The sequence below is a fragment of the Schizophyllum commune genome, assembly GCF_000143185.2.
Source record: "Schizophyllum commune H4-8 unplaced genomic scaffold SCHCOscaffold_3, whole genome shotgun sequence".
Lineage (NCBI taxonomy): Eukaryota > Fungi > Basidiomycota > Agaricomycetes > Agaricales > Schizophyllaceae > Schizophyllum > Schizophyllum commune.
In genome coordinates, this window is record NW_026089540.1 from 2847840 (window position 1) to 2867794 (window position 19955).

Genomic DNA, 19955 nt, shown 5'->3' on the forward strand with positions numbered 1-19955 from the left:
TATAGCAGAGCATGTCGCCTTTTAAGCACCTAAGTGTGAGCTGTATGACATACTTCTGGTGCGTATGGACGTCGGGAAGAGCGACGGTGAAGCACAATAAGCCATTGTCGCCATGGATATGTCCGAGTATGAGCAGACAATAAAAGCGGTGAAGGCAGGTCTCCGAGCTTCGTTTCCATAGCAAAGGGGTCACTGCTCTATACAATAAGCAGACATTTTACGGAGGTTCGTCGAAGCCTGCAAGTTCGAGCTACAAAGACGAGGGCAAGAGCGGTGGCATCAACTCTGCGGCAGTGTCGTCGGGAAATGCCGGCCGTACCCAACCACGTGGAGATCGCCGGCCAATAGCTTTCATTCGGCTGTGCCAGGATATTTGCTCGAGGTTTTATTGCTCAGTATTAGATATCCTAAGAATATATCAAGCATTCTCCTTGGATGCCCCCATCCGCCAGACCTCCACTATACTGCGTCCATTCCGCTGGCACAGCACTACCATCGTTTCTCGTGTCCTCGGATCGACCACCACCTTCCATACGACACGAGCCGGACTGCTCAGCTCGCGCGCATAGGAATATGCCGGCCCCGAGACGGGCGTCGCGGGTACAGGTGTATGCGCCCCACTCGAGCGGCCCGTCGTTCGGACTTGCAATTGCGCGGGTCGTCCTCCAGTGAGGTCTTCGATCAGCTCTTCCTCCTCGGGGTCGCTGAAATCGCCTTGTACGAGCACACGATCGCTCGCATCAGGGCTACGGTCGCCCACGCCGAGTGCGCGTCTGACATCCCAGACACGCGCGGCACCGTCCGCGCCACCGGTGAAGACCACGCCCCAGCGCCAGTCGACTTGCAGCGCCGTTATGGACTGGTCATGCGCGGGGATACGGGCGAGGACGGAAGCGGCGCAAGAGGGCGTAGAGGCGCCAGACGACGGACGGTCCATGCCGGCGAGCGAGGACAACATCACGCGTCCTTCAGCGCCTCCCGACGCAAGGAACAGCGGGTGATTGTCCTCGCTTCTTGGGGCGCTAGGGAATGGCGAGGGCGGAGAAAGCGACAGCTGGCATACGAGGGCCGTGTGTCCCTGAAGTAGTGCGAGGCAGGTTCTAGTGATTGGAAGGTCATTGGGTAAACCGTGATAAACTGCAGCGCTTGTCGCTTACCCATTCTCCGCATCCCATACTCGGATTGTCGTATCCGCGCCGCCGCTTGCAATGATTCCTCGTGCGCCGCAGTATGCGAGAGCGTATATTTGGCTGTGGTGGCCGTGAAGCGTTCGCAACGGTGCTAATGTGGCCACTGCTCCGCTTGGCGGATGCGCCAGCGGCGCCCAAACCTGGTTCTCAGTCAGTTTTCTCCTCCTGCTCGACGAGTCGGATTCTCACCCTGACCGCGCCATCGGCTCCGCCGCTGACGCATCGTACGCCCCCTTGGGAGTCGAGGTCAGCGTCGACGCAGCGGACGGCGCCGGAGTGCCCCGCTAGTACCGCTCTCGCGCGTCCAACGCGGAGGTCGAAGGTACGTAGAGTACCATCGCGCGAGGCGGTAAGGAGGACGTGCGGCGCGGCGTCGTAGTTCGAGTTGCTATCAGTCCCAGATCGTGCACGATTTCCACAAGTACAAGGCAGCATGACGACGGCACGGACTGTCGAGGTATGACCGGGAAGCATCCGTATGCAGCGCCTGCAGATGTTGATCAGATACTTAAGCCTGCTTTTCTTTCGGAGCAATGGAAGGAATACTGAAGCTCACCCACTGCGTACGTCCCATATCTTGACTGCTCGACCGGTTCCGACGGAGATCACAAGCGGCCCTCCGGCTGCAAAGTGTGGTGTACAGTGGGTCGTCCTCGAATCGCGATAGGCAGCTCGTTGGTGGTATAGGGCTCGAGCCTCGGTAGGCGGGGAGGAAGAACTCAAATTTCGAGCGTGCGTGACGTGAGCAGGAGGTTCATCCTCCTCATCTTCCACCATGTCCTCCAACCAATCTCCGCCACGACTCGAAGGGCCGTCATAAGTTGACGGACTTTGCGGTACTGCCGATGATCCAGGACCTTCGGGGGCTACTTTCGCCTCTGCCGTGTTTCCCTCCGCAAAGCTACCTTCACCATCGACCAGCCAAACTCCCCAGACACCGTCGGCACCGTGCCCCGCATGTGCGCCCAGTACTTGAACGACGTCTCCAGTGCGCGTGTCGAAGATGTGAACCCTGCCGTGCTCCGTACCGCATGCAACCAGACTTCTCGACATCGCGATCGAAGTCAGCACGGGGGCAGCCATGGGAGGTGTCCCTACGGCATGAGTGTTCAGGCTTCGAGGAGACGGTCCATGCGTGTATTTGCGTACTGACAAGCGCGACGTCAGCAAATAAGCAAAAAGGAAGGTGAGGGAGATGTCGGGTTCATGAGTTATTGAGAAACCTGACTGCTCACATATCTCATACTCGCGCACGAATTCGTGCTTCGACCCCGTGTCAAAGCCGTAGTGCTCGCTGGCGCGATACCAGACGCCTGGCGCGCGCACGATGTCACGCCAGCGATGGGAGACGCGCTCCATCGCCGCGAGCGTGCGTACATCGTCTACTTGCGCAGCGATAGCCAGGGCAAGCTCCGCTGGTAACATGGCGAGCAAATCGCGCCTCGGTGTCTTCTTCCTATGAGCACAGCAACACTCGCATTCCGGAGGGCTGCGTCCTAAAAGGCCGGCGACATGCGAGTTGAGTATGCGCAGCTCATCTATAGTCAATACTGGGAGCAGCGAGAGAACATGCTGCAGCTCGGAACGTGTTGATGCTGGCGTGCCGTTCGGCACGGACATCATGAGAGAACAAAGAGAAGGCCGGATTAGGAAGGTCTAATTTCCGTGCAATATTTGTCTTTGTTTATGCATGTGGACAGCCGTGGGCAGTGTGCTGCGTCGCACAGTATTGTCGAGACTTCTATTCGTACATCGAGATTTTGAACTTAATTCGTGTCTGACCTGAAGTGCATACGAGCTTCTAAGAGCTGAAGCGAAACAGTGGGCTCTCACTCCCCATCTCTGCGAACTCCGCCGACCTGCTCTCGTCGATATGCTTCTCCTGACATATCCCCTCCTTCTCTCGGTTCAGTCTTTTGAAGTTCCACATGGCAAACAGCGAGCAGAGGATCCTATAAGCCTGTCAGATACTCCGGACCGACGTGTTCGGGTAGGAAATGATGATCCTCAAAATTGGCTTTGCTAACTCACGAAAGTCCTAGCCACCCCATTATGATTCCATGGCCAACATAAAAGCGTGGTGGGGTAATATCTAAGAGTCGTTATTGGTGTAAGATTGCTGCGCGACGTACGAGGAAAAAGCCAACTCACATACAAATGATGCGCATATCCCTCCGAGATTGGCTGAGCCAATGATCATAGCGACAACAACACCTGTCCGGGCCGCGTAAGCGCACCGTGATGCGCGTCTTCAGACCTCTCAAACGCACCCTTCTTCACCTCTCCGCCCGCGTTGCTCATCGCCCAGGAGATGTTCAGCGGTATGGGCGGGTACGCGCCAATCGCTATGAGGAAAGTCCCGAAGTAGCTCGGGCCCGGCGCATTCTGCGTATAGAGGACGATGCATCCGGCGAGCGCGATGACGGAGCCACTGAGAATGAACGGCCCGCGTAGGTTGAGGCGGTCAGAGAGAAGGCCGATCAAGATAGTCCTAAGGAACTCTGTCAGCTTCGAAGTTCTCGCACGAAAGAAAAGCAGGACGCGTACGAGATACAGCCTAAAATCGCACGTCATCATCAATTCGGACGCCCCGTAATTGTGAACATAGCACATGGAACGTCTACTCACCACAGACAAATGGCGGTATGGTTAGTAATTGCGCATCCGCGTCCGCAAGACCCAGGTCTTCTATGATTGTGGGCAAAAACAAGGAAAGCGCGGTCGCGGCGATAGCATTGCTGGAAGGCGACTGAGCCATACGTCTTGCATAGTCAGGATACGCACCCCATATAGGTGAAGACTTGCACCCAACTTTTGTAGTCGCGCAGGGCCTGCCACACGAATTTCATGTCAAAGTGAGTCGCGGCACCCTGCGTATCTTCGCGGAGTGTATGAAGAAGGCGTATCTTCTGTGTTTCTGTCAGAAACGTGACGCTATCGGGATACTGGTTTAGCCCCAAGTCAGCTATAAAGAAATCCATGAAAGGGAAAGGCTCACATCCTGCATGAGGAAAAACGCTGCGATCGAACACAGCACTGTCGCCATCCCCTCGAGCCCAAACTGTGGGGATAAGTAAGCGTCGAGACAAGGATCTAATACACAGGGGAGCTCACAATCCACTGCCACCCGTGCAGCCCGCCGACGCCTTCCATTTTCTCGATGCAGAACCTGCATTGATGTCAGTCAGGACAATGTATGGGTTGGTGAGACTTTACGCGCGCTAGTAGCCCACCGAAAGCACCAGCGATGGTCGCGGCAGAGAAGAATATAGCAATCCGAGACGACAGGTCACATCGGCGATACCATATGGATAGATAGAATGAGATCTACACCATGTCAAAGCGAGCTCAAATGTTGTCGAGAGTGAGCACTCACCCCTGGAAATAGGCCGCCTTCGGCAAGGCCGAGGAAGACGCGGGCACTAGGAGTTTGTCAAGATTAGTAGATTGGGGAAAGTGGATGGACGGCACTTACATGATAAGGTCGTGGTAGGTCTTGCACAAGCACATGAGTGTCATGATTAGGCCCCACGCAACCATGATGAATGGGACTAGGATCCATGCCATGTCAGTTACGAAGCATAAACAAGCTAAGTCACTCTCGCACTCCATCGCGATGGCCGGACAAGCTTGAGCAGGATGTTCCTTCGAACGGGTGAGATTATCCAGGAGCGAACGAAACACAGACGTACGACGGAATCTCTGCCAGTGCATATGGGACCTATGGACGATCGTCATACTCAGTCAGCAGCAAAAATTAGTCGGAATCGATACGCACGAAGAATACGGCGGCGAGCTAGGTAAGTGGCGTCAGTTATACGTCGTAACTGCATCCACGCCATGACGAAGACGCACAACATTGTACTTCAGCCCGTCCAGGTGCGCGTCTGCTGCCATGCCCGCAATCTTGGCATTGCCTGTGCGACCGCACCTTCAGAGCGTCGTAACGAACCTGGACTAATCCTACCTATATTGCCGCGATCTCTGTGAGGGTCATCAGCAAGATTATGGGTATAATGACAGCGTGAACACTCACAGAAAGGACAGGAAGTAGAGCAGAGTCACCAAAGGAAGGAGATGCCAATCAACCCTCCGAACGATGCGCTTGTGTTCGGCCTCGTCGAAGGAGCTCACGGAAACGCTCTCAACGTTGACGATAGTCCCCTTGCCGTCTGTTGGCCCATTCTCTGCGTTGGTTTGATTCATAGTGGCGAATGGGAAGACCGTTGAGCGGGAGCGGCCAGGCTATTTAACGTTGCAGCTCAACGGTCAGCGAGTTGACCGAAGCGAGTAGTCGCGCAGCAGCGCGCTAGCAGCCTGCCGATTATTGGCGTAGCGTTGCAACGCTCCGCGCGGTGACCAAACGCTGTGACGTCTTGCGCCTTATTTCCATCCTGCTCGCCACCTACGCATAGCCAGCACACGCCCGCAATCGTGATGAAAGGTAGGAGCTATCGTAAATTCGAACAAGTATAGAAGGTAGTGACCACTACAAATGTGTGGAATGAGCACCGATCAGGGGGCGCAAGAGAAAGGACTGTGCTTACAATGAGAGTCCCAGTACATATTCTTTCTTCTCGACCTCTACGATGTACGTAGTAGTACTCACTGTCGCACCCTAGTCCGCATGCTTCCCCTTTCTCGGCACAAGCGCCCACAGCACCATCATGAAGCCCATCAGCGACACCAGGCTGTCAGGTTAGTCAGATACGTTCCCAGCATTCCAGCACTAGCAAGCACTCACAAAGGCTGCAAGCTCCCAATGCCCTTGCTCTGGGCCAGCGCTCCCGTGATGAAGGGCAGCACCGCACTCCCCGCCTGCGAGACGCCCGCGATCCAGCCGATGGATGGCGTGAGGAGCCACGCGGGGAGAATGCGGCCGGCCTGGTTCATGGCGATGGGAAAGAAGGGACCGAGGAGGACGCCGACGAGGGAGACGGCGACGCCGCCGCCAATAAGGGAGGGGACGAGCCAGACGACGAGTTCGAGACTGTCAGGGTGGGGGTGAGATTAGGGAGCGGAGGGGAGGTGGAGGGTACTCACGCGATGGCGAGGACGGCGTAGAGGAAGATGGCGTACCACTCGCCGATCTGGAATGAATAAGTACGAGGACGCAAAGTCAGGTCGAGCGGACGCACCTTCGCGTTCAGCCAGAGCAGAACGAGGCGGCCCATCATCAGTCCTGCACCGTAAGTCAGCAACTGTACTATGACGGCTGTCCCAGCGCACATACCTCCGAAGAAACCAGAGGAGATATACCCCGAGTCCGGACCACCACCGCGCTCGTCGATGATATACGAGACGATCCAGCCACCAATGGTGACCTCAACACCGACGTAGATGAGGCTGAAGACGGCGAGAATATGCACGTTCTTCTGGCGGAAGATCTGCTTGAAGTTGTTGTCCGTGCTCGTGCTCTTCTCCTGAGGCTGTTGCCCGATGCGCGTCAAGCATTCTGAGGGCGAATCAGTACTTCGAAGAGACGAGAAGGCAAAGAACAGACCGTCATGCGACCGGAAGCGGAAGACGGCAATCTGAAGGACGACGCTGGCGACCGCGAGGCCCAGAGATGTGAGGTAATGGAAGGACCAGCGGTTCATCTGCGAGAACTGCGTCGAAACGAGAGGCGCTACGAAGGCGCCGAGCCCTGGTAGCGAGTGAGCAGGAGGCCATGGAAAGGGAGATGGATAACGGCGTACCATAGGCGGCATGAAGCATACCCATCTTAGTTTCTGAGCTGTTGGCCAGGGAGGCGACGTAGCCGTTGGCTTGCGCATCCTGTATTATGACCATAGTGAGCCTTGACATAGACGCAATTCCACGCACGCTTCAGCGTACCTGTATAGCAATCCCAACCCCGTTGATAATATACCCAACGCAGAGAACCGGAAAGTCCAGCGCTGGAGCCTGGATCGAGTACGCCACAACCTGAAGGGCGGAGCCTGCGGTAATGGGTGGCCGTCAGCTGTCTTCGATGAGCCCTAGTGACATGACTTGCCAATGGCCATGAGCTGAGGGTAAGCGTCAGAAAGTAGTCGCGGATATCAGGTTTGAAGACGATCACCTTGCCAAAGCTAACCCTCCCTGACAATGGGATGTTGATAAGAGCGCCAGTCACGAAGCCCTGAAGAATGGCATGAGGGATGTGTTCGCCAAAAGTCGCTCCTGCGCACACTCACCGCGCATGAGCAGACGAAGAGCATGGATACGACCGTGTAGTTGAGCTATACGAGGTCGTGAGATCAATTCGGTCGGGTGAAGACGCGAAGCAGGTCAGACGTACATTGTACACCTGCTGGATCCGAGGCAGCAGAGGCCCCGTCGTGCCGTCATTCCATCCAGCGAGAACCAAGGCCCAACACGCCGCGAAGAATTGAATGCGCTCCGTCGCGATTTGCTTCTTGGTACGTTCGTTAAGAGCCGTAGAGGATGCCGTACTGGTCGTCCTAGCAGCATTGCCCTCGCGGAAGCTCAGCCCGCTGCTCATCACATTGTTTTGCGTGACGTCGACTTCGCTACCCTTCAGAGACGGCGTGAAGTGTACGCGGGTGGCCAGGTGAGCCTGAGAAACTGTGTCAAGCTCGACACCGTTCGACATCGTGTCCTCGTCGTGCGGCTGGGACAAAGTCTTCCTGCGTCGCAGCCGGTGTAGGAGCGCTGGGTTTTAAAGAAACGGCAACGCCAAGAGGACACGTAAACCACAGCTCATATAGACGATCGTGGAATGGCCGACTCGGACAGCACCCCTATTCTGCGCGAGGTGCGGGGAACAAGGCCCAAACAGACTTTGAGGGTTGTGCGGGGGTGGTCATGCAGAGTCATGGAGGCGGGAATCTGGTGCGGTCGGAGAAACGTCGGAAGCACCCAGAAGAATGGATTTGTTGACATCGGCTTGGCGTGTTGTGGGCTACTGTTTGTCCGTGCTGGTCACACAGATTGCCAAAATAGGATATACTCGTCTTTCCCACTCTCATGTCCAACTCACGTAGACGTATGGTCTTATACACTCTGATATTCACACTGACGCTCCTGCGCATGAGCGAAGTCCTCGTAAACTACTCTCTGTAAGGTGCAAGGGAGCCTCTCCCTTCGGTTGCGATCTGATTGCCGCCAGAAGACCAAACTGAGGATGTCGTAAACTGATAGTCATGCGCGTGGGGCGTGCAAAGGTAATCGGCGTCTTGTTGTATCTGACCGTCATGTCCTCTCGACGCTCTCTCTCCCTTGAGTCTGTGAGCAGCATGCAATCCATCGACACCGTGCAGTCAATTGACAGCGCTGGCATCCACGACGATGTGCCGTTCATGGCCGGCAAAAAGACGTCTTCTAATGAACAAGGAGTCGAAGTCAACCCCCGCAAACCTGCGAGCGACGGCTCAGTCTCCTCTGTAAGTACTCGGCCATCCAATATGGTTTGCAATCCTAACCCTCATCGGCAGTGCGAGCCAATACGGACGGCTACCGCGCCCGCAAGCTCTCCTCCGCTCGTCGTCAACAAGAACGAATCCGAACAAGAGCCTGTGAAGACGAAGACTCATCCTCGGTTCTTCTTAGACCCGAGGACTGTGGACTTTGTAGTGCGTCCTCCCGTCGAACCTCTAGAATGACCGACGAACGTACATCACTAGCTCGACGACGGAACCCTCTACCGTGTCTTCCGCTACTTCTTCGATCTCCATAGCCCCGAATTCGTCGCCAACCACCTTTCGAATGACTCGAGCGACCCCATCCAGCTTTCTGGCGTTTCCGGCGTCGACTTCGACAGGTTCTTGTCCTTGATGTATCCGAGGTGCGTAACCTACCTTTCATGAACCTGCGCTCAACTAACAAACTTCAGCGAACTCGCTGGCTGCGACATCGAGACGCCCAGCGAATGGATCTCTGTCCTTCGCCTCGCGAACAAGTGGTCTTTCCCCGCCCTCCGCGCCCGCGCCATCAAAGAGATCGAGCGGATCGGAAGCGTTGTCGACAAAATATGCGTAGCAAGAGAGTTCGGCGGCTTAGGACACGACGATATGCACCCGCCCGAGGACGACCTCAATGCCTTGCAGCAGTGGCTCTTGCCCGCCTTCACGGAGGCTTGTACCACTCCGAAGTGGCTTGCGTCGGTCAGTCTTGACGATGCCGAGCGCTTGGGAGCGGGAACTGTCCTACAAGTCGCGAGGATCAGGGAGGAGTCGAGGGATGCAAGCGCGGGAAAGTTTGACGTAGTGACCGCGATTGTTGAGGCGGGAATGGCGCCGAGGAAGACGAAGATATCTATCAAAGCGAAGCCGTCCATATCCGTACCCAACCCAGCCACGTCCATCTCGCAGGCGATGTGCGCGCCCCTGTCGGGTACTGTCAAGCCAGCGCCCGCGGTCCGTACTTGGGGCGACCTCTTCGAAAGAGCATTCGAAGGGCCAGTGAGGGCCCAGCCGCACGCGTCACCTATAAACAACATACTGGTATCCGACGACAAGCCTACGCCTGCGGCAGTTCCTCCTGTGATCGCGAGCCCTAACCCCGCTGCCTCTGGGGTTCGACCACGATCTGCTCGCGCCAGCGACAGCGCTACGGGCCCGGAAGAGCCTTCGACCATCACTGTATCACGAACCAAGTGGATTGACACACTACTGGCTCTTGAGTCGTATGGCATATTGGATGCGGGTCTTGCGCCTATATCAGAGTCGTCGATGAACCCCCACAAAACGTCGGCGGCAACGAAAGACGCTCCTGCCACTCGCCCCTCGCCGTCATCGTCACTTGAACCGGGCGAAGATCCTGTGGAATCTGCTCAATTCACTGAATCCGAAAATCCTACCGCGTCTCGCGCACATCTGCACGAGCTGCTGACCGGCGAGAAACCGCTCTCCAAGAGTCAGATGAAGAAACAGCTTCGGGCAGCGCGATCATTGGAGGCAGATAGGCAGGCAAAGTATCAGAGGTAGAGAACTCATTACGAAATGGAGTGTCTGTAAAATTAGTTGCAGCGACGGTTGGTCCCTGGGCTTTTGACCATTTGCTTGGAATTGTTTGGTCCCGAATCGGATCTTGCCGGATTGGAGTGAAATGATTGTACCGTGTACGACTGTCGATTTCTGAAGTCTCTCGTTCCGAACTACTCACTCCTGTGACGGTTTCGCGCAGAAACCATTCGCTTCCTTCAGCTTGACCAACACTGATGAAGGCGTGCTCGATCGTGAGCCCTCACGCCATCCATCTCAGCGACTCTCTTTTCTGTGGAAGCCTTGACAAGGCTCAACCGGTTTCTTGCTGCACTGTGCGGTGACTGCTTTGGTTCCTTGAAGGCACAGGAAGTTACCGAGCAAAGGATGATCTACAGTAGGCGCGCATAGCGGGTGCTTCGTCTAGCCTAGAAGCTCGAGATCCTAGTATGGCGTAAGTGGCAGTTCCCGGAGGCATGTGGGTAAAGCATGTTGAACACCCTCTCAAGGCCTTGGATAGGCGCCAACGACCGCTCTTGTTCTCAACCCTCATGTCTATCCTCAGACGCTCGCCCTCGCTGGAATCGGTCAGCAGCGTGCGCTCGCTCGAAAGCATGCAATCTCTCGACAGCGCCAAGTCCTTCAGCAGCGCCCACTCGCCAGGCGGCGAGAGCGCTAAACTATCAGACTATGGCGACCTCAACAACATTGATATGGGACGGACTATAACCAAGGCTCCCGTCGTACCAGCAGTGGTGGACGGCGACGTTGAGAAGCCTTCGCCGACGGATGACGGCGCGCAGAGCACGTGTGACGACGAGTGCGAGCCTGCGCCCAAGTCCCCTGTGGAACCAGCTCCGCCGGACCACAGAAAGCACGACCGCTTCTATATGGACCCCAGGACGATCAAGCTCGTGGTATGTCATTCGATGCGAGCCTGTAGGTGGACGGGCTGACACAGTCGACAGCTCGACGACGGCACCCTCTATCGCGTCTTCCGCCAGTCTTTCGCGACGCACTCGACCTTGTTCGCCGAGGAGTACCTTGCGGGACGCGGGGATGATGAAGTCACCAAGCTTCCTGGCGTGTCCTCCGTCGACCTCGACAGGTTCTTGTCGTTGATGTATCCGTCGTGCGTCTATACACCTTCAAAGTTTGGCTTGTCTCAACTCACCAAAATGTGCAGGGAAGTAGCGACCTGCGAGCTTTCCTCCGCCCAGGACTGGATCTCTATCCTTCGTCTCGCACATCGATGGTCCTTTCCCACTCTCCGTGCCCGAGCGCTCCGGGAGATCGAGCTCGTTGGTAGCGCGGTCGACAAGATCGCCACCGCTCGAGAGTTCGGTGATCTGGAGCCCTCTAAGCAATGGCTCATGCCCGCATTCGTCGAAGCCTGCACTACACGTAGCTGGCTCGGTTCGGTCAGTGTTCAGGACGCTGAGCGCTTGGGCGCGGGTACGATCCTGGCTCTTGCGAAGATTAGAGAGGAGATGCGCGAGGTTGGGGGAAGGAAGTACGACACAGAGAACGCCATTGCTGCATTCGGACTTGCAACAGAGCGTCCAAAGACTCGGACGGATCCCACGGTAGCGACCACTGCTTCTACTTCACCACACGCACGCTCTTTGTCCGCCGCGAAGGTGACCGAAGGAGGCCCGGATGTCGATACCAGCGTACCTGTCAGTGACGCGAATGTGAGTGGCAGTCATGGGCGGCCATCCCAGGTACTGAGTAGCTCGCCTGTGCAGCCTACAGCCTCGCGACCTATCGCCGCTGACGAAGCACTCAAGACCCACCAGAGCCTCTTCGGAGGTTGGGCAGGCACTTCCGGTGGCAATGGGACGAGTGGGACCCATAAGGGCACAGATAGCATGCACGATATCGGAAAGGGGGCGTCTGTGAGTGTATTGATTATCACTAATCTCAGCCTCGTACCGAGTATTGACTACGATACCCAGAGCAAGAGCAACGGGTTGCAAGCTGTGCATACCCCGATCCTATCTTCGGTAACGACGACGCCGGATATGCCTCATCAAGGCGTCACTGCCGGCCCTATTCAAGTTCCAGCGACTGCACCTCCTCCAGTGGACTTGCGTGAGCATAAGGAGGACGACGGCAATATGTCTCCGCTGGATCGCGCGAGGCTCGCGTTAAGCATAGCACAGTCTTCGGAAGGGGAGTCGCCCAAAGTAATGCACTCTAAACGCGCTCGGGCCTCGCGCATTGCGGACAAGATTTTGAACGAGTCACCATGCTCTAATTATCTGAAGGACCAAGACTTCACATTGAGCCCGACCGTGCCGCCTGATCAAGCCCTTCGACGGGTATGCCAACGCATCGCTTGCCTAATCTCCCGGAAACTCTTGATCGCACACGCACCCGAGCAATCAAACGTGGATGAGCAGAGCATCCCAACCGTTCTTCGAGTGGTCGTTCCAAAGGGTGTGAAAGGTGCACCAATCAAGCGTAGGATCTCGGCAGGGCTGAAAGGGTACGTTTTCCGCGTCGTTTCATCCCACGGCTAACCTTTTGACGTTCTTCAGGCAGGGTTTGACTATAAGGGAAGACGTCAACAACAGGAGGGTGTTATCTGTGCATGTCCCGCAGATCAACAGTGCCTAAAGAATGTTATTCGGCAGTATGGCTATTGTTTCGCGATCTGGTACTGTGATTATGTCGTAAAACCTATGGCTCGAATCAAATCGACCCTTACGCTTGTTTTCACGACGTCTAGTTGGCCGGCTGTTATCCGACAGCGCAGTCTGTAGGCGTCATTGCCACCTATTTGTTCGTATTGTGGCGTAGTGGTCCAGCCCACGTGGATTGGAATTATGGGAATTCCTTTGTTGCGCCCAACCTTCGTTGCGCCGTGTCGATGGATTCGAGCACAAACAATCCCGCATATGCGCGCAGAGTCTCTCTCGAACATAAACCCAAGCCGCGAGTTCATGAGTAACTTGGCGGCCATAACGCGGTTGGAAGCTTTCGAAAGGCGCCGCACTGTTGCAGGAATGTCGTAACTCTTCTGGACATGCGATACGCGCATGTATCGACTGCGCCACGTAACCTTGCTCTGAACCGCCATGTCCGACCAACGACGGTCTCCTTCTCTGCAATCAGTCAACAGTACGGATTCATTTGGGAGTTTGGGTTCCATCGACAGCGCCGCAAGTCCTGTGCGCAAAACACGACCGTTCAATCACGACTCGGATAGCATGCTTGCCTCCGCTGAGATCTCTGCTCATGGCATCGGATCCAAAGCTCACGAGATGCCCTCGTCGACTGATACTAGTCACAACCGCGATGCTCCTTGCGAATACTCGTCCGGATGTTTCTCCCCGTCGCCTGCGCCTACAAGGAAGCATCCTCGCTTCTACCTAGACTCCAAGACGTTTGAGATCAAGGTGAGCGCTCTTTCCGCATCTCTACTTCTTCGAGAGTGTTGACACAATAACTCAGCTGGACGACGGCACACTGTACCGCGTCCTCCGCCAATCCTTCGAGACGCACTCGACCGCCTTCGCTGCGCAATACCTTGGCAGTTTTGTCGAGGATGAGCCCATCGCACTGTCAGGCGTCTTAGCAGAGGACCTGGACCGATTCCTCTCCTTGATATATCCATCGTGTGTCGCCTCCATTCACAAGCTCGCACCGTGCTGACGCACCCGTCATCAGCGAACTCGCGACCTGCGAGCTTTCTACAGCCGACGAATGGCTCTCCGTCCTCCGCCTTGCTCGCAAGTGGTCCTTCCCTACCCTTCGGACGCGCGCGATCCGCGAGGTCCACCTGACCGGCAGTGCCGTCGACAAGATCGCCGCCGCGCGGGAGTTCGCGGACATCGAGGAGCTCCAAGGATGGCTGCTGCCCGCGTTCAAGGAAGCATGCTCCGCGCCCCGTTGGCTGCGATTGGCGAGTCTGCAGGACGCAGAGCGCCTGGGTGCGGGTACAATCCTCGCTATCGCTCGAATAAGGGAGGAAGCGCGCGACGCTGAGGGGACGTACGACGTCGAGCGGGCGATCGTGGTGGCAGGACTGGCGCCGGATCCGACTCCAGTCAAGAGAACACGTACGGCAACCCAAGCCGATGTTCTGCGGCACATGTTCTCTGGTCGGCCGGCGAACCTCACTGATGTGACAGTCGGCGAGGCCTCCTTGAGTGCGAGCGTCAGAGAGCCTCTGACCCTCGTTTCCACCGCGCCCGCATCCTCTCCTCGTATGCCGCAACACCACGATGACGTGTCATGGCCGCCACCAATGGCGTTTCGGGATAGGCAGAGTACTCGTCGGGGAGCGCCTGGGCTTTCAGCTGAATCAGTATCATTCTCGAACCCAGCGACAGGCTCGCGTGTACATGTGGACAATAAGCCCGATAAGAGGACCGCACCTCCTCCAGCCGCAGAGGCACCTCCCGCTACGATGCGTGAAGCGTGGCCTCCCTCCTCCTTTGAGGCATGGTTAAATCCATCGGCTGGAGCCTCTCTACTACGTTCTGCGGCGCCGCGATCACTGGACACCTCACAGGCGATGGTGGTGTCCCTTGAAGAGGCAGAAATGTTCTCGCCCCCCGTTGGATCCGCTTTCTTGTCGCACTCCGATGAACCACCCGCTTCCCTGTCTACTCCAGTGCTCAATGCAACGCGGGAGCCATCTCCTCACCCTTTGAGTAAAGGTCAAAAGAAGAAGTTACACAAGAAGATGAGGATGAAGGAAAAGGTAGAGGCGGATATGGATAGGGCGCATGCGAAGGGGGCGGCGGCGAAAGAGGCACGGAGTCAGGAGGAAGATGAGAGGCAGAGAGAGGAGAAGGAGCAGTCCTTGGCGGAAGATGCACAGACGCAAATCAAGAACGGGCCGCGATTGAATACGGACGAAATCATGGATGCTGGTAGCTCAGAGTCCCATACTGGTCATGGCGCATCACAGAAATGCGAACCGGTGCTGGTATCTACCCCAGTAACAGGGCATGGCGCAAGCGGTGGTGCAGTCTTTTCGACCTCCTGAGGCTATTGGAGAGACGGAGCGCGAGTCTAAGGAGGACGATGTGGGGGAGGCCGAACAAGGGGAGCGGGCGGAAAAGGCTGACTGAGGTTCGGTTGGGGTAGACTCCCGTTGGAAGTCCATCTGCATAGTGGAGCGCGTCGAACGTTGCTCTTAGCGCGCGGAGGAAGACATCTCGAGATTGCATGTTATATTCGTTGGATCAGATGTAAAGGATACGATACGTGCGTAGTGTTCACTTGGCTGTACACCGCCGTCAAGCAGCGCAGATCACATATGCTGTGAACTTGGTCAGAAGGACGACGCGGCTTGAGCAAAGAACAATCTGGTCTTGCAGCTTCTTCGACTCGTTCTGCCTTGCTATGCATATAGTCAGACCTGGCAAGTTCAAGGCTCAGACGTCAGCGTATCTCTCGACGGATCTCAGCTCCGAAGCACGGAACGAACAGTACCTCTTGGGGATGGAAAGGACGGCTTGTATTGCAACGACTATACCGAACCGCTGCGCTTCTCCGAGCCTGTTTTGGCGGAGTCTTCACCTGTCAGAAATCGTCAGTCGAGCGACATAAGCAATGACCACACCCACTCACCCTCCGCCCTAGGTTTCTTCGCCGGATGATCTGTGGGGCTTTGAGTGCAAGTGCAATCGGGTGCAGGGCGCTTGCCCCTCCTCTTCTGATATGGCGTCAGCGATTGGCGTATACAAGCAAGAGCCGAGCCACTCACAAACCGATCCTCAAAGTGAATCTTGGCCTGGAAAGCTTCCTGGGCTTTGCGCTTCTCCTCTTCTTCCTGAAGTTCAAGTCAGCACACTACGCATCAGCTAGCACTGCGACTGAACTCACCCTCCGACTTCTCTGTATCCGCTCCAAGAACGAGCCATCGTTCGAGAAAACGTTGACCGGCTTGGGCTTCTTCGCAGCCGGCTTCATGGGCGTGACAGGAACGCCGACGGGATACGGGTAGGTGTAAGCGGGATAGGGTACGGGCGAAGTCGACTGGGAGGTGGGGGCGGGCGAGATGGACGTGGCGGTAGTTGCGCGAGACATAGCAGCGAGTAGGTTGAGGTGGTGGAAGAAGGCTGGAAAGTGCGAAGGCAGGAGATGATGGTGGTTCGGGACAAGAAGTGAAGGCCGACTCCGACCTGGGACGGAACGACCACCCCGCCGGTGGCTGTGCAGATTCGACCAAAGCGGAAGGAGCGCGATCGGCGGGCGATCGAGAACGTTCGCCCCCGCCTCATCCCTTCCACCTACCAATCACTGCCGACGATGAGCAGCTTATCATCTTTCCTTGTCCCCAAGGGCTCCAAGGCCGTAGACTCCGAGCTCGACGCTCTGTTCAAGAATGCAGTGCCGATGAAGCCTGAGGCGCCTCAGCCATCGAAGACGGATGCATCTACATCGAAGGCGGATCCATCTGCGACAGCGAAGGCCGACAAGGCCAGCGCACGCATCTCATCTGCGGACAAGAAGGCGAAGAAACGCAAGGCCGCGGAACCAGAGCCAGAGCAACCCACACCAAAGCGCTCGAAGGCCGAGAAAAAGTCCAAGAAGCAGGCTGCTGCTGTCGCCGCCGAGGACGCTGTTGACGATGACGAACTTATACCCTCTGCACCTACCACCACATCTACACCTGCTGATTCCGCCGAGGAAGCAGAGAACGACGCCATGGACGAATCTCCCGACTCGTATACCCCACCCACGCACATATCCGCCACTACTTCCTCGAACCCTAAACACCCCAAAAAGCGCACCAAGTTCGCGCCGGAAGAGGAGACGCCTGAGATGCGCGATGCTCGAACGCTGTTTGTAGGGAATGTGCCCGTCGAGGTGATGGGAAAGAAGGTGCGCTAATCTCCCTTTCGCTGCGCCTATGAACATCCCGCTGACCTTCATTTCTCCCCTAGCCCCTTATCAAGTCACTTCAACGCCATCTTCTTTCAGCCGTACCGAACGCTCGCGCAGAGTCGATCCGCTTCCGCAGCGTCCCCGTGCCGGTGAAGACAAAGGAGGATGAGGCTAAGGAGAAGGCTGAGAAAGAGCCTGGCGAGAAGCTCGACCCCAAGGGTACGCGTACAACCTCTTCGCGGCCTCCATTGACACTAACTCAAACCCAACCAGGCAAGCGCGACGCGATCGCCAAAGCCGCTGCCAAGGGACGTCAGGACGTTCGCTCCTCCACCAACCACGCCAACACCCGCACCTCCGCCTGGCGCGCGAACCAGAACGACGACGACGATGCCACCGCACTCGCGAAGACCTACCTGACCCCCGCGGAGAAGAAGAGGATCGCGGCGATCACGGGCGACCTTGGAGAGAAAGCTAACTCCGTCACGGCGTACTTGGTACTGGCGCACCCTGCGCCGCGTCCTGCGAATCTTCCGCCGCTACCCACTGCGGACCCATACCAGGCGGCGATTCAGATAGCGGCGAAGATGGATGGGGTGGAGTGGGAGGGGAGGGCTCTGCGCGTCGACCTCGCACGGAGGGATCCTGCGGTGTTCGCCGCCGTCGGGGCTTCTTCCGCTGCCGCGGGCAGTTCATCGGCTGGCGATGCACCTGCAGCTGAAGGCGAAGCGACGAAGACAACTATCGCAGAGACCCCAGTTGACCTCACCGCCCTCCTTCCCGATCCGAAGCGCACGCTCTTTGTCGGGAACCTCGATTACGGCGCGAAGGAGGACGATGTGCGAGCGTTCTTTGAAGCTGAGGTTGACAAGCTTGTCAACGAGACGGTGAATGACAGCGACGATGAGAACAGCTCGTCGCAGGCGTCAGACGACGAGAGCGGTGAAGAAGAGGATGAAGAAGATGAGGAAGATGAAGCAGCGGACGATGAAGAGGATGAAGAGGAAGCGGAGAACGACGAAGAGGAAGGCTCAGAAGCTGGGTCAGACGCAGAGGAGACCGAGACGCCCGCCAAACCCTCGAGCACCACCCACCACGTCTCGCGTGTCCGCATCGTGCGCGATTCATCTACCGGCGTCGGCAAAGGCTTTGCATACGTGCAGTTCGTGGTAAGTCTTCGTATTCTTTCGTCAGTGTCGCCGAACAACTGCTGAGCCTCCCACCTCAGGATCGCACCCCCGTCGACGAGCTCCTCGCCCTCCCCGCCGGCAGCCTCAAGTTCGCCAAGCGCAAGCTCCGCGTGCAGAAATGCAAGACTGTCCCCGGCGCCAGCACGAAGGTCAAAGCCGACAAGGTTCCCAAAGCCAACATTGGCGAAAAGGGAGGCAAGACCAAGACCCCCGCCCACACCAGCAAACCCAAGTACGCGCGCTCGCCCGACTCAGGGTGGGGTGCGCGGGCTGGAGCTGGTCCCTTGGCTTCCGCTGCAGGCAAGCATGCCCCGGGTGGCAAGCAGGCGCCGAAAAAACCTGTTGTTGTGCCGTCGGGCGATCCTACGCTGGGTAGCCGACTAGCCGGGCTCCCCAAGGATGCGCGCAAAGCTGCGAAGGCAGCGGACGCGGCACGCGTAGCGAGGAGAGCGGCGAAGAAGGCGGCGAAGAAAGGTGAGTATCCGTATCTTTGTTCCCAATCTGCATCGCTGCGTCGAAGGATGGCGCCGCTCATTGATTTCAATAATATTTCGACCGTGTATGCTTACCTACACTCCCAGGCGCACCCGCGGCTCCCAATGCAGACGCCAACGCAGCAAAGGCCGCCCGGCTCGAGAAACGCAAAGCCCGCATGGCAATGGGCGGCAAGATGGAGGGCAAGGAGCGTGTCAGAGTACGGAAGGAAAGAGGTGAGTTGGATCGCCTTCTACTCGGGTTGACGTATCTTCCTCGTGCCTTCTCGTCTGCGCGCCGGTTGTGGCGAGGATATAATGTGCTCATTCCTTGTCAGATCCTTCAGGAGGCAAGTCCGCAAAGAAGGCCGGCAAGGCGAAGTACAATAAGGCTGGTGGCTCGGGAAAATCCAGCGGCAAGGACAAGAAACGCGCACGGGCGGCGGCCGGGAAGAAGTAGGCGGAATGTTGTGGAGGGGCTGGCGATGCGGAAAACGGCTTTACGAGTACCTTTGGTATCCGCTCAAGTTTCCTTTTTCCTCTTCGCAACATCCTCTCCTACAGGATTCAGGATCGCGATTCACAATATTGCGCATCGTAGCCCCGGTATCATGACATTAGCTGCATCGAAAGTATCTAGCATCATCCTTCCTTGTTGCCAGCTTTCTCTACCAGCCTTGCTTCTACTCGTCTACTGATTCCTCTTCTTCGCGCCTCTTCTCCCCCTTGACAATCTGCCTGATTCTTTGTTTTCCCTCCTCCTTCATCTTCGCCTGTTCTTCTCCTCGCGTCCGGGCTATATCATAAGACGTGGCTGCCGAACCTGCACGGGCACCCCGTCTTACTATCTTGGAAGTGGGTGGTACTGCGGCGCCGCGGTAGCATTCGTCAAGGGCGTGCTGTAGTCTGTGTAGGTCTGGAGCACATTGCTACAGGCTCGGAAGGCGTCATTGCGGATGAGGAAGACTCTGCTGGAGCAGAATCTTGTGCTTGAGTGATGGGCTGGGATGCTGCGGCGGACGCAGAAGTAGGAGAGTCGGAAGCGATGCTGGAAGGAGGACTTGGAGGGTTGGAGCTGCACGATGATGCGGAGACCGGACGTATGCGTGGAGGAGCGATTTGATGTCCGCCCGACGACGCTCTCGACGGCTTCGAACTAGCCGTGCTGCCCTTGTTCATTTTCGCTGCTAACGCGGCTTGCCTCGCGGTGCGTTCTTGTACAGTCAGTCGAGGAGGTTCCAGTGGCACGGGTGGTGTGATCTGTAGCTGGGTTATGAAAGATGCCCAGTAGCCCGATGGCTTAGTTGAAGAGGAAGATGGCGGTGT

The 19955-nt window shown here is 56.8% G+C and overlaps 9 protein-coding genes across 9 annotated transcripts; 4 read left to right on the top strand and 5 right to left on the bottom strand.

Moving 5' to 3' along the window:
- Positions 1-418: 418 nt before the first annotated feature.
- Positions 419-2615, bottom strand: SCHCODRAFT_02664750 (WD40 repeat-like protein; the record flags this gene model as incomplete). Its single annotated transcript, XM_050346537.1, has 5 exons — positions 419-1100; positions 1158-1330; positions 1380-1677; positions 1747-2338; positions 2426-2615. The coding sequence occupies 5 exons, from the start codon at positions 2613-2615 to the stop codon at positions 419-421; spliced, it is 1935 nt and encodes a 644-aa protein (XP_050201829.1).
- Positions 2616-2893: 278 nt separating this feature from the next.
- SCHCODRAFT_02533765 (MFS general substrate transporter) lies at positions 2894-5396 on the bottom strand (the record flags this gene model as incomplete). The annotated part of the gene is made up of 18 exons (XM_050343564.1): positions 2894-3142; positions 3222-3282; positions 3342-3404; positions 3461-3681; positions 3738-3747; positions 3819-3928; positions 3975-4135; positions 4189-4251; positions 4305-4359; positions 4402-4517; positions 4567-4612; positions 4666-4741; positions 4798-4835; positions 4883-4911; positions 4969-4986; positions 5049-5107; positions 5158-5174; positions 5227-5396. The coding sequence occupies 18 exons, from the start codon at positions 5394-5396 to the stop codon at positions 2992-2994; spliced, it is 1464 nt and encodes a 487-aa protein (XP_050201830.1). The 3' UTR covers positions 2894-2991.
- Positions 5397-5808: 412 nt separating this feature from the next.
- Positions 5809-7677, bottom strand: SCHCODRAFT_01171024 (MFS general substrate transporter; the record flags this gene model as incomplete). Its single annotated transcript, XM_003034572.1, has 12 exons — positions 5809-5881; positions 5935-6180; positions 6234-6280; positions 6329-6372; positions 6424-6645; positions 6694-6837; positions 6890-6968; positions 7029-7132; positions 7180-7201; positions 7255-7314; positions 7370-7414; positions 7474-7677. 12 exons carry the CDS (start codon positions 7675-7677, stop codon positions 5809-5811), a joined length of 1290 nt encoding a protein of 429 aa, XP_003034618.1.
- A 642-nt stretch (positions 7678-8319) lies between these two features.
- Positions 8320-10332, top strand: SCHCODRAFT_02616437 (uncharacterized protein). The gene is made up of 4 exons (XM_003033974.3): positions 8320-8578; positions 8630-8767; positions 8819-8979; positions 9028-10332. The coding sequence occupies exons 1-4, from the start codon at positions 8390-8392 to the stop codon at positions 10118-10120; spliced, it is 1581 nt and encodes a 526-aa protein (XP_003034020.1). The 5' UTR covers positions 8320-8389; the 3' UTR covers positions 10121-10332.
- A 336-nt stretch (positions 10333-10668) lies between these two features.
- Positions 10669-12739, top strand: SCHCODRAFT_02698332 (uncharacterized protein; the record flags this gene model as incomplete). The annotated part of the gene is made up of 6 exons (XM_003033975.2): positions 10669-11034; positions 11086-11249; positions 11304-11811; positions 11866-12015; positions 12076-12608; positions 12661-12739. The coding sequence occupies 6 exons, from the start codon at positions 10669-10671 to the stop codon at positions 12737-12739; spliced, it is 1800 nt and encodes a 599-aa protein (XP_003034021.1).
- Positions 12740-13098: 359 nt separating this feature from the next.
- On the top strand, positions 13099-15411 carry SCHCODRAFT_02616444 (uncharacterized protein). The gene is made up of 3 exons (XM_003033976.3): positions 13099-13521; positions 13577-13740; positions 13793-15411. The coding sequence occupies exons 1-3, from the start codon at positions 13201-13203 to the stop codon at positions 15117-15119; spliced, it is 1812 nt and encodes a 603-aa protein (XP_003034022.1). The 5' UTR covers positions 13099-13200; the 3' UTR covers positions 15120-15411.
- A 194-nt stretch (positions 15412-15605) lies between these two features.
- SCHCODRAFT_01171028 (uncharacterized protein) lies at positions 15606-16165 on the bottom strand (the record flags this gene model as incomplete). The annotated part of the gene is made up of 4 exons (XM_003034573.2): positions 15606-15655; positions 15707-15791; positions 15843-15908; positions 15962-16165. The coding sequence occupies 4 exons, from the start codon at positions 16163-16165 to the stop codon at positions 15606-15608; spliced, it is 405 nt and encodes a 134-aa protein (XP_003034619.1).
- Positions 16166-16351: 186 nt separating this feature from the next.
- Positions 16352-19526, top strand: SCHCODRAFT_02616447 (uncharacterized protein). Its single transcript, XM_050344756.1, has 6 exons — positions 16352-16963; positions 17026-17185; positions 17240-18135; positions 18195-18630; positions 18738-18866; positions 18968-19526. The coding sequence occupies exons 1-6, from the start codon at positions 16388-16390 to the stop codon at positions 19087-19089; spliced, it is 2319 nt and encodes a 772-aa protein (XP_050201831.1). The 5' UTR covers positions 16352-16387; the 3' UTR covers positions 19090-19526.
- On the bottom strand, positions 19190-19932 carry SCHCODRAFT_01038287 (uncharacterized protein). Its single transcript, XM_050340899.1, has one exon. It carries the CDS (start codon positions 19806-19808, stop codon positions 19518-19520), a length of 291 nt encoding a protein of 96 aa, XP_050201832.1. The 5' UTR covers positions 19809-19932; the 3' UTR covers positions 19190-19517.
- Between the last annotated feature and the right edge of the window lie 23 nt (positions 19933-19955).